General features: G+C 31.5%; 2 protein-coding genes across 3 annotated transcripts; one reads left to right on the top strand and one right to left on the bottom strand.

The window, feature by feature from the left end:
- Positions 1-1,262: 1,262 nt before the first annotated feature.
- LOC129302492 (senescence-associated carboxylesterase 101-like) lies at positions 1,263-4,530 on the top strand. 2 transcript variants are annotated; one of them, XM_054941431.1, is made up of 4 exons: positions 1,263-1,443; positions 1,549-1,870; positions 2,782-2,949; positions 3,475-4,530. In XM_054941431.1, exons 1-4 carry the CDS (start codon positions 1,418-1,420, stop codon positions 4,309-4,311), a joined length of 1,353 nt encoding a protein of 450 aa, XP_054797406.1. In that variant the 5' UTR covers positions 1,263-1,417; the 3' UTR covers positions 4,312-4,530. The 2 variants fall into 2 exon arrangements, with proteins under 2 accessions (XP_054797406.1, XP_054797405.1); XM_054941430.1 differs by having other exon boundaries at positions 2,428-2,949.
- A 450-nt stretch (positions 4,531-4,980) lies between these two features.
- LOC129302493 (protein MIS12 homolog) lies at positions 4,981-8,925 on the bottom strand. Its single transcript, XM_054941432.1, has 7 exons — positions 8,527-8,925; positions 8,387-8,444; positions 8,052-8,171; positions 6,958-7,050; positions 6,718-6,847; positions 5,458-5,595; positions 4,981-5,367 (listed from the first exon to the last, which is right to left on the bottom strand). Exons 1-7 carry the CDS (start codon positions 8,646-8,648, stop codon positions 5,306-5,308), a joined length of 723 nt encoding a protein of 240 aa, XP_054797407.1. The 5' UTR covers positions 8,649-8,925; the 3' UTR covers positions 4,981-5,305.
- Positions 8,926-12,503: the final 3,578 nt, after the last annotated feature.

The raw sequence follows: 12,503 nt of genomic DNA, 5'->3' as shown, positions 1-12,503 counted from the left end.
ACCATATCTTTTCATGTTTTTTTCTATTAAACACCCTACAATAAATATAAAGTCATTATTAATAAGGGTATTTAAAAAAAAGGCAATGATTACACCTCAAAACACTAAAAATGCCTTACATTTTTTAATATTTAATTCTTCAAAAAATACCTTATATTTTTTAACAAAAGAAGTAAAACTTTCTTTGAGGTTATAGATATTTTTCAACAAACAAAGATTATAGATATTCAAAAATATAAGATATTTTAAATTTTTGAATGGGTAAGTAATGAGTTTAATTTAAAACACCCTTAATCAATAAATAACTTACTTTTTATCTTCAAGTAACACGTCATATTAAATAACGATAAAAATAAAAAAATAATATTAGTTTAAAAACAAACTAACCTATTGTACAGTCCAATTTGATTAAAATGCCTCATGTTTTTTGTTAACAAAAAAAATGAATTAGAAACAATCAAAAGTTGTAAGCATAATGACATTCAAATAATCTCTATTATGACATCATATTAAATAAGAATAAATATAAAAAATAATATTAGTTTTTTTGACTAGCAAAAGAATAATATTAGTTTAAAAAAAATATCTAATTTATTACACAATCTAATTCGATTAAAATGCCTCATAAAAGAATTATCAAACAACTAAAACCATGTAAATATAGGATCATTTATTTAAGATTAAAAATAAGTAATTTTTAAATAATTTAAAAATTTTATAAATAAAAATATATTTTGTAGAGATTTTATACAAAGCAAACATTATTTTATGTTTGGTTACAATAATAAAAATTAATTATTAATTAATTATTTTAAATTTTATGATATTTTTCTTGATTTTTGTTTATAAAAATAATTTATTATGATATTATTTTAAAATTTTATGATATCTTTACATGTTTCACTTTCTTAAAACACTTTCTGTCATTTATTACATTAGATTATTTTCATAAGTTACACAAAGTAGCTTCTTAAAATAATTAAAAATTTATTTTTTTAATTTTAATTATTTTTAAAAGTTTAAATAAATATCATAAAAATTTACAAAATATATATTTTTTAAAAATAATAAGTAATTTTTTATGAAATAAGCTAACACAAACTGGCCCATAATGGCATTCAAATAATCTCTATCATTTCAAGGATGTTAACTATTCCTATTAAATCCGTGACTATAATTATCCTGTGCATCTTACAGGTTTATAAACTAGTTAATCTCTATTTTAAAAAAATAATAATAATAAACTGAAGACTTTGAGACCGTTCGTTGACTTGGTGGTACGGGGTTTCCAGTGAATTTCCGAAGTAGCTTTAGCTGATTAGCTGTATACGAACTCCGATCCCCAATATCTTATCTTGGTCGAACGCTAAGTAGATCATCACTTCCAGGTTGCTCTTGAACAGTTTGAGGATTCAGGATGATGAACCCGAACCAAGCTCAAGTGTTCGTGAATTTCAATTTTTTATTCCTTTTTATTTCCACAAGGATAACTTCTGCTGCTGCTTCTTAATATTTCTTGATTTAAATGCTTGTTCTTTTTAATTCCAGATTTACTGGTGGATTAGAGTCTGCATCTTCTGTTGTCAGCTCTGGAATTCTATCGTCTTTATGGGAACTCATCTCCTCAGAAAGTACCCATTCAAGCGAGGCTCTGTTCTGGAAAGATGTTAGTAAAGAACCAGGCTCGACCATTATATTGTTTGGGACTGCCCAAAACACTGTTGAACCTGAGTTGCTTACTTTATCGAACGACGACGACAATCCCTTCAAATTTATCTGTTCCAAAACCTACCCAACCTTCTCTCTCGATAAGTCTACATTTTCCCTCTTCAATGCTTATCGAAACAAGCTTGATCAACTCAAATCTAAGGTACGTACTTCTTCCTTGTTTCCTTCAATAACTTGTGGATCCAGTTTTTGGATGTTAGTGGCACAAATCCACTTACTCAATGAATAACGGTTGTTAGAGATTTTGTGGAGCATTAAATCTCAAATTTTTGGAAGGGAAGGCATATATAACGAACGAGATTTGGATACAGTGGCTATAAGTATTGATTGATTGTACTGTTTGAGCCGCTGAAATACATATAAGCAATTAAGATAAATTCACTTATTCATTAATTTCAAGTAGAATATACATTTAAAACTATTGATTTGGATTCAACGGTTTAGATCATATAGGCACTTAAAGCTTATACTAAGTACATCCTCTGAATCCAAATCCTATGAAATGTTGTGATCATGATGGTTGTTTTAAATTTGTAAAGAAAAATATATTTTGATAATTTTCATGGATTTAGGTCACTTGCCAACTTTAAATCCATGCTCATCTGTCAAGTGTTATGAGTGTATATATATATTTTTTTAGCTTATTGGCTTAGCAAGTAAGAATGATATTTAAGTTTTGGAGTTTGTTGAATAATGCAGATCAATCTGCAAAATTCAGTGTTTCTGACTGGTTATGCTGTTGGAGGATCAATTGCTTCTCTTTTCACTTTATTGCTACTAGAAAAGATGGATCCGAAACAGAAACATCCACTCTGCATCACCTTTGGTTCTCCACTTATTGGAGACCAAAAATTTCAACAAGCTATATCAAGAAGTTCAAATTGGAACTCTTGCTTTTTGCATGTGGCTTCTCTTCGTGACCCATTTCTATCCTATTCAATTTCCCACAATTCGTACAGCCCCTTTGGAATATTCTTCTTATGTTCTGATTATGGATCTGCTTGTTTTGAAAGCCCTGTTTCTGTTCTGAAGCTTCTAAATCACATGACTCAGCTGAATCAAGAATTTCAGAATCCTGATTATGGAAATATTGTGAAGAATTTGAATCGTAAGGCAATTTGCAAAGACACTGATGATGGTCCCAACATCCCCCATTCTGATATTCTTGAGGAAAGCCTCGCATTGCAGCTATGTGCTCTGGGATTTTCACAATTCCTGCGGGTAAATCAACCCCTATTTTTAATCCTTTTGATAAAAATTAATATTCTAGAAAATCTCTCAGTTTTTGGCTACTTATAATTTTTATTTATTTATAACTCAATTCCTAAATTTTAACTCGGTATAACTTAGTCTTTATAATAATTTTAATTTAGATGCAATTTAATTCATAAACTTTAACTAATAGTAACTTAATTCATATATTTTTTCTAACTTAAAACATTAGTTCTTATATCTCAAAATAACTTGTCTTTATAATTTGCTTTTTTAACACATAAGATCAATATTTTAAATGATTGAATTATAGAGATTGAATTACAATCAAATTAAAATTATAAATATTGGGTTACAAGTTAAAATTTAAGAATTGAATCAAAACCAAGTCAAAGCCACGGGAATAGATTGATCAATTTTCTATTTTCTTTTCCGTTGCTTCTTCATAAAAGCATTCAACCAATGTTTTAAAAACTGAAACAAGCTGAACAAGGATTTGATCTAAACAGGTTTTTGAAATTGATCTGTCATCAGGAAGTTGACCTGAAGAATTTGGTTAAAGAACTGAAATATCAGGAAGTGCAATTGACTTTGAAGAAGACCAAACGGTTTGTCCTATTTAAGAAGTTGGATGATATGAAAGTGTATATGGCCAAGTTGGAATGGTACAAGAAGCATACTAAGAAGGACAAATATGGCTACTACGACAGTTATAAGGAAGAGATTTTCCCTTATGACCTGGACGTTGTCTTGTACAGGAAAAAACTCAACAAGTACTGGGAACAGGTAGTGGAAGAGGTAGAGAAACAGCCCATGAAAGAAGCTGCAGCTTTTCTTCGTACAAGATGGCTTTACAGTGGCAATATTTACAGGAAAATGGTCCAACCATTAGATATAGCTCATTACTACAAGGAGGGAAACAGAGACTACATTAATTGTGGAAGATCTGAGCATTATAAACTGCTAGAGAAGTGGTTTGATTCTGATCGGCTGAAACATGATGAGTCGATGGATAGGAAGAATGTAGAATCTATATTGACCTCTGATTCTTGCTTTTGGGCACGTGTGGAAGAGGCGGTTATTTTAACTCAAAAACTTAAAGCTGGAGATCAATTCACTGAGGCAGAGAAGCAAGAGGCGATGAATAGTTTGGATGAGTTTGAGAAATATGTTTATGGGTTGCTGAAGAATTATGCTGTTTCACCGGAGATTTTCTTGGAGAAAAGTAGCTTCATGTGTTGGTGGCGTGATTATATCAAAATCAAGGGAATTAAGTCACACGACTCTGAACTTTTTAACCTCATGAGTAATCATGACGAGTATGAGAAAGGTGCTTATGATTTCCCCCAAGAGACCAAGCTTTTGAACTGACACACGACTTTGAAATAAATTTGGATCTCAGTTCATGCTGCTTTCAACTTATGTTCTATCGATCTAAGTGGCTTTGGAACTATGCTTCATTGTGTCTGGTTGACATGTACATCAATGTACCTTTCTCTATTTATGTTCAAGTTTAAAATTTATATCAATAATTTGTGTGAAACTGATGAACATTTCTATTATAATTCCATCAGTTTTTTTTTTTTGTAATTTTTTATCTCCTTTTTTTATCATTTTTAATCAATTAACAATCAAAATCAACTTTTATCAATGAAGTTGAAAAAGAACTATTGCACAAAAAATAATTTTAATATTTCAGACATTCTTTCTGCATCGAAGAACTAGATAAATATGAATAACAAGCAACAATCACCTCATTGACTTCGAATATACATGGTTGAGCAATAGCTCCTGGCAAATCACCAAGAAAGTACTTTTATCATGCTAATCCATTCAAACCAGTTTTGCTACAACTGCAAATCTGCAATAAATATAATGAGAAAGTATAATGGTATAGATGCCTAAAATAAGCTTCAAAACGAGAGTACATGTAGACCACGACCACTAAATTTATGCAACTACGTAGCAGGAAAACCAACTTCACAGGACTTGCCTGTTAAATGATTAAGCGGGGAAACGTATATAACTAATCAGCTCAAGAAGCTCCAATTGATGATTTATACATGCACTTCAATGAAACTTCTAAACAGTTCTGTTCCTTATTATCATGTTACACAAAATCTATTCCTTTATTGACTAATGTACTGTCAATCATGGAGCAGGACAACAATCGTGATATTACATTATATATGACTTATATCTAACCAGCTTCAGTTTGGAGTTATAAGTAATTTCATAATTACAGATTAGAAAATAAGTCGAAAGGAAAAAATCTACTACATAGCACCAAAAGAATAAAAGCTTCTCCATAAATTGTATTTGCCCCATTCCACTACAAGGCTCATGTAAAGGCACATGATAAAGTTCAGATATTCTTCACAACAGTTGAAAATCCTTGAAGGTCTTCAAACTTCACATTTGACAGTCCTGAAAACAGGAATAATTAGATCACAAATACTGACTTTGGCCAGCATAAGTTCATTCAAGTTGCAGTGCATCAAATAAACTTTTGGTTACCCTTGGCATAATCTGTTGCAGATAAATTCTCTATGTGGATGGAAATCCCCTTTACATTCATTTGTTCAGTCTGTTCAGCCATTCTAGTCTTCAGTTTTCCTACCTTTGTTCCAAGTTCTGAGGCAGTTGTCACTATCTCTGAATGAAACAACAATCTACTTAAATATCTGTCCAGTAAAATAGCTTATTACCTTTACATATATATCAACTATGACTGAAAAGTAATTGTGCAGACATTATTGAATTTCTTCCTTCTCTTCATATAAAATGTAAATGAAGGAAAACTTTCAGGGTACATTTGGCTAGTCAAGGCAAAAAGATAGTAAGTACATGTAAAACAAGCCAATTCTTATGTAATTTATATCACATTTTTTGTCATCATTATTTAACATTTTCAGTTCATTTTTAATAAATTTTGTTATAAAAAAAATGAGGATTATTTATCATCCCAAACTTGTTCCTTTTCCCTTTCCATTCTAAAATCAAGTGAGCCAAACATGCCCGTGCAATAAAAAACCCATGTGAAAAAAAAATAAGCCATAAGGATTAACGAAACAAAAAAGGTACCATACTGAACACACATTACTTGCCAAAAATATGCCGAGCTTGGTGATGTTACATACCCTAATCAAGCAAGGCATCACAATTACTTGCCGAACTTATTTCAGATGATAGTAACGAATTTGAGTTTTCCACCAGCCATGCAATTGAGTAGTGGGGGAAATATGCCCCTTTAAGGTGATTTAATAGAAATTGACTTTGAAATTAATCTAATTGAAAATGGAATCAACCTACTGCATTCTAAGAACTTAGCATCCGCTTGTCCGTTATCAAACAGAAACCCATAAACAATATGCAAGTGTTCTGATCATCCCCCCGGGGTGTTTTGGGGGGGGGGGTGCTGTAAACAAAAACTTCTGTGCAATCACCTATGTTTTTATTGTCAGACTCTCCAATCAAAACACAAATGTATGGTTCTCCAATAATAACATGAGGTGAGTGATTTTTGCAAACAACTATATGGTCTCCCAATTAAACCATACACCTATCATGCTATTATTCCAGATGAAGAACCACAATTTTTTATTGGGAAGTTTACAAAAAAGATATATGGAACTACACATATGTCTAATTCTTTAGTTGTTGTTGCCTCAAGGGCAAATGGAGCATCATCAAAATTAGTTTTTTTGTGCTATAGGTCCAAACATTCAAAAGGTTAAATCATGAAAGTAAGCATGAGGAAAGAAGGTCTTTACTTACCCTGAAATAGCTCATGCATGGAGTCTTGATCATAAAACTGTAATGTCTCATTGATCAACCCACTCTCAGAAGAATGCCGCATTTGTAACGCTTGAAATTCTTTATTCAACAATTCAGACTCTTTCCCAACCTAGAATAGGTTAGCATTGAGATGAGTCAAATTAAGAAGCCCGGGGGAGGGGGGGGCTGCTCACCAGAACAAATTACATATTACGCAGTTGCAAAATGCATTGTTGTTACCTCAGTTAATTCCTCCCTCAGGGAATTTAATTGCAACTCTATCTCTGGATCAGAAAGAGCTCTACCCATAGAGCCGTCCTCAATTGAATTATCCTGGAAAAGCATCTTTAAAAACTTTGATAGCTAAACAAAGTAACAACAACACCACCAAATGCTAAGGGGGATGTTTGGTGGGAGGAAAGAAAAAGCTTTCTTTTCTAACGCACATAGACATAATGTCTATTATACTCTTTTTATCATTACTTAAGAGAAACTTCTATTTTATTATAGTTTTTAATTCAATAGCACAAAGAATTTTTTATTTTCATGCTAAAAAATAAAGTTTGCAATGATATTTCTTTTTCATCCTATTCCATTTTGCGTATAAAACAATCTTTAAATTTCTTCTGCTATGATACATGTTAAATTCTAGTCATCATTTTTGCCACACATAAACGTTTATTGGTTATTCATTCATGTCATCTGCAATTGTAAGAATTAATATATGCACACTACATAAAACATATGATCAGTCATTTGATCATGTGTTATCAGAGTAGGTGCCCAACACGGTAAACGCTATTATATAATTCAAGGCAGATACTTGAAAGTCCATGTATTAGTCTTGGCATATGGTGATGATCCTCTATAAGAATGACTTGACATTAAAATCCATGAAACAAAGTAAAAATGCCCTTTGCATCTTTAAAATCCATATAGCAACCAGTAGCCCGTCATGGCAGATTAATGTTCTATATATATATTTTTTAATACAATCACCCATTATTCATGGGCCGAGCTAGGTACAAACATATTGGCTACAAAGCTCTCACAATGAGTATTTATTTATGCTATTCTTTTGCAATATCTTAAATTAGCAAAACTATAAACATAAATTCCAATGGTGCTACTCTTCTTTACCCCAAAAGAACACTGCATCATGATCTGGCTTTAGATGCAGTATCAATATAATAAAACAACAGCAAGTACGGGCAAGTCATAACCGCAGCAAATAACGCTACAGAAATAGCGACAGAATCATGTTAGGTAAACTAGGCAAGCCAAAGTTGCAGCAAAAAACAAAATTGCTTCTGCCATCATTACAAAGAACCTACGCTCTTTGGCATAACAAAACTTTGGGGAACAGAAAAACAGTGGCGAAGGCAGTATTTCTCCCAAATAGCCAGCCTCTTGTCCAAAACTGCCTGAATCACGTTGCGAATGCAATCAACACCCTGAAAAAAAAAAACAAAAAGAAAAACAGAGACACAATAATATTAAACAGAACAAGTACCACACATATTGGTTCCAAGTAAATATTTCTGCGAACTCATACTTGTGTTCTAGCACCATCCTTGCTCAATTAAGAAAGCAAACATTCATTATAGAAAGAAGATAGAACGAAATCCATACACAAGATTAATGATTCCTGGTGCTAGATAGGACTAACCTTTCTCAGATTTTGGGATCTTTCCGTCCCTTCAGAATTAAGCTTCACCAATGCTTCCCTGAAGGACATGAGGAGAAAGACAGAATTTCTACAACCACATTCCGAACAAAAGCTCATAGAAGCATTGATAAGAGACTTACTGGTAGAAGAAATCGAAAGCATCATCTACAACATCGTCGACCATGTTGAGAACTTCGTTGACGAAGAGTCGTGGATTTAGATTAAGGAAATCGAAAATGGCCTCACTTTCACTGCCTTCCATTCTCCACGGATTTAGGTTAAGTCCAGGATAATAGAGTTGTGGATTGAGAACGCCGAACGCCGAGAACGCGTGCGAGGCGGAGAACAAGAAGTGAAGCCGTGAAGATCTGAGGGCTGGCTGGTCTGACTCGTCTAAGGGCGAGAGCGAGAAGGCAAGGGAGAAGTGAAGTGAAAGTCTCTGAACTCTGAAGTGAAGAAGACTGAACGCGTGCGTACAGCTAGGGCATCCGATTTTTACAAACCATGTCAGAGAGCAAAAGTGGAGGTTTTCCCCCCCAATTCCGCTTCTAAATCGGCCTTTCCAATTTTTTAAAATGAAATGGACAATGTTTTTTTTTTTTTTTTTGGATAAAAGAATGGACAATGGGTTGTGAAAAGTATGGTTGTGCAAAAAATTTTCAGTGCCAGTTTAACTTAAGATAGTCTTAATTTTATTTGGTCTGTATAGACATCAGTCATTCAGGACTAAAAAAATTACAAAGATCAGACTATTTTTTCAGGTTAGATTGGATAACAGACTAAGCATCCGGATCATTTGGTTCAGTCCAGTCCTATTAATTTTTTTATTATAACTATAATTAATTTATTTTTGACAAATGCTTCAAATGTAATTAATGTTAAGGAGATGAGTGTATGAAGATTTGTTGAGCTTATTTCTAAATTGTTGTTGTAATGTAGTGTTGTTGAATTTTGTTGAGTGTTGTTTTTGTTAAAGTTACAAATTTAAATCATTTGGACTATAATAGAAATATTTTTCCTTATTATTGAAAATTATTATGGATTTATTATTATTAATATTATTATCATCATATTATCATCTTAATTGAGTTTATTAGGTTGAAATGGATTATTGTCTTTCATAGAAGAAAAAAGGAAGTAAAAAAAAACTAAGTGAGTACTAGATTGACAGGACCAATCTCCCATTCCTATGGGTCAATCTAATCTTGTTAGTCTTCAGATTATCACGGATAAGACCAAACTATGGATTGCTTAATTCAGTCTTTTTCATAAAAGAGACCAAACTTTAAATTAGGGTGAAGTCTAACGTCATCCTGTCTTTTTGTGCAGTCCTAGTGAAAAGAAAATGGAAACGGATCCTGTGAAATGGGCGGGTTCTGAGCCTTATGAGCCCTCAAACATTGTACAGGGAAAGAAAAAAAAACGCCCAAACATTCGGCTTTGTTCAAACGAAAAAAATTGAGAATGCAAGGAGGAATTAAAAAAGGAATGCAAGTGGCAGACGCGTGGAAAACAATATTTTAAAAACTGGATAAGATAACGAATTAAAAAAGTCATTGGGTCAAAGTTCTTGTGATTTAACTAGTTAAGCTGATAATCAAAATGTTAATATAATAATTAAATAAAATTAATATTTATATGCACATGCGAACACATAAAACAATAAAAATACTAACAATATCATTCTTGATTTAGAGTTGTTCAATTATAACAAATTAATTTTTAATTTTCTCTTTTTTTCATGTATATATTTTTTATTTACCTTATTTATTCTTTTTTTTATAAGATCTTATTTGTCATTTTAAAGCAAATGATTTTTCAATTTTTTTTACAATTTTATTCATATAATGCCCATAAACAAATAATACACTCAAAATTTTACTATAATAATCCAAAATTAAGTTGATATTAATATTTTAATTAACATTTTTTTACTAAAACAAGAGTAAAAAAAGGCCTAACTGTTCTGAATTCCACATTAATTTTGACTTTGTTCAAACCATTTGGCTCAAAATTTTACTATAAGAGGTTTTCTTTTTTTTTTTGTTCAACATGCTAATTTTTTTTTTAAATTCAAAATTTTCTCCCTTCTTATTTATTAAATATTATAAATTTTTTAATAATATATATATGCTTAAATAGGTTAGCCCTTTATTTTAGAGGGCCAACTCATTTATTTTTTAGCCCATTAAGGCTTGTCCATTTAAGCCTATTTAACCATTAGTACATCAAAACCTCAAATCCTGGCCTTCATTTAAATAGGCTAAAATAGATTAGGCCTATTTTTATGACTGTTCATAAGAATTTTTAAGGAGAGTTTTCTAGACTTTTTGAGATCAAGTAGGCCCAATTAAAGGATTTATACTAAAGAGAGGATATGGAGAAAGGCAAAAAAATAGATTTCCGAATAGACTCTAAGGTCAATAAGGTATAATGACCAAGTCTGCGTTCAAAAAGGCAAGGATTTGAAGCCCATCATAGCAACTACATTATACACCTTAGAACCACCAAGATGTATCATGACCTCAAGCAAGATTGGTGGTGGTCAAGTGTGATGTGAGATATGATCAAGTTAGAATCACAGTACATCACTTGCCACAACCAAAATAGAGCAGTAATGACCACTCAAGTCATTGCAATCATTGAAAGTTCCATAATGGAAGTGGGATAGCATTACCATTGATTTTGTGATGGGTTTGCTGAGGGACATAAATGGAAAATGATTGTTAGATAACCTTCTATAATGGAATTGTTGAAAGTTCAATCTCTACTTAAGATGAGAAGAATACCATTTAGGTTAGGTAACCTTTTTGGAGGTACTTCCCAGCTTTTTCAACTATCACAATCTTGGATCTCCCAAATGTAGGAAATTATGCCTTAGGGCCAATCATTGTACTATACACATTGTTATTTAATGAATTTCTCTTTTGTTATCATAACAATTGCATGTTTAATATGATAACTATATCCCTAGATAAACTATAGTGATTGTCCTAAATGTCCCTAATCGGTTATCTTTGAGGGATCATAAATGAAATAAGATTGGTATGACTTTGATTAATTATAGAGATATAAATTAAAGTCATAGGCACTTGAAAGAGTATAAAGTATTGGACCGACCCACTATAAGAAAGCTGCATGGTACAAGTCATAAGCTTATCTCATATGTAACTATATCACAAAGCTCTTTGACCTGAGATCATCATGGATTCCTGCATGATGACCACTAAACTTTGACCTAGTCAAAAGTCACCTTTGACCGAGTGATCATAAAGGCTATGATTGAGTTTAGTGATATTCATGCAGAGGAATATGAGTGGTCAAGATGGAATTTGTAGTTCACATTAAGTGAAAGATATTACTGGGCCCCTCGACGAGTAAGACTAAAAAAATGTATGGTCATACTGCAATGAAAATGGTTTTTTTCATTACTATTATTAGTCTACTCAAAGATCGAGAAAGTAATGGTCAGGTAAAGGAGAATGACAATTCAATATCTCATATTTGACTGAAATATCGCGTGACAAAAGTGATGTGATATGGTTACATGATAGCTTACATTGGATCATCGATCCCCATATGAATTGGATAGTTGCAATGTCTTGTTAGAGGTTACTTGTAACTTGTGAGGTAACAGTGTAATTAGCCCACTGTCAATTTCATATGGGCCTATAAGGTCGCACAGAAGAACGGCCTAACTCGAGTCATAATGTCCAAGTTCGTTGAATCTAGAATATGTCTAGATTCAATGAATGTAATATAAGATGAATGAATTATATATATATTTGAATATTTATTTGATAAATATTTATATTTATATTTATATGAAATATAAAATTTAAAAAATAATTATATATATATGTATATATATATATATTTTTGAAATATATATATATATGATATATGTAGATGATACATAAAATTAAATATAGATAATATATATATATATATATATATTTGAAATATATATGTATATATATACGTATATATATAATATAATATATATATCTGATATATATTATATTATATTATGTTAGTTTTAAATTTAATTTTATATGATAGATTAAATTTAATAACTAACATGATAAGAGAGAATATCATGTCAATTTTATAATTT

This window comes from Prosopis cineraria, unplaced genomic scaffold, assembly GCF_029017545.1.
Source record: "Prosopis cineraria cultivar Desert tree isolate PC_DT_omini unplaced genomic scaffold, ASM2901754v1 PC2, whole genome shotgun sequence".
Classification (NCBI taxonomy): Eukaryota; Viridiplantae; Streptophyta; class Magnoliopsida; order Fabales; family Fabaceae; genus Prosopis; species Prosopis cineraria.
The sequence above is the reverse complement of the archived record's forward strand: the minus strand, read 5'-3'. Positions and strand labels throughout refer to the sequence as shown.

Bases quoted from the DNA above. Each gene is read 5' to 3' on its own strand.
- LOC129302493 (XM_054941432.1), bottom strand. From the start codon at position 8,648: ATGGAAGGCAGTGAAAGTGAGGCCATTTTCGATTTCCTTAATCTAAAT. The intron at 8,445-8,526 runs GTAAGTCTCTTA...CATGTCCTTCAG, and splicing joins GCTTTCGATTTCTTCTACCA to GGAAGCATTGGTGAAGCTTA. The intron at 5,596-6,717 runs GTAAGTAAAGAC...TGTTTCATTCAG, and splicing joins CATGCATGAGCTATTTCAGG to AGATAGTGACAACTGCCTCA.
- LOC129302492 (XM_054941430.1), top strand. From the start codon at position 1,418: ATGATGAACCCGAACCAAGCTCAAGT. The intron at 1,444-1,548 runs GTTCGTGAATTT...TTTTAATTCCAG, and splicing joins AACCCGAACCAAGCTCAAGT to ATTTACTGGTGGATTAGAGT. The intron at 1,871-2,427 runs GTACGTACTTCT...TGAATAATGCAG, and splicing joins TTGATCAACTCAAATCTAAG to ATCAATCTGCAAAATTCAGT.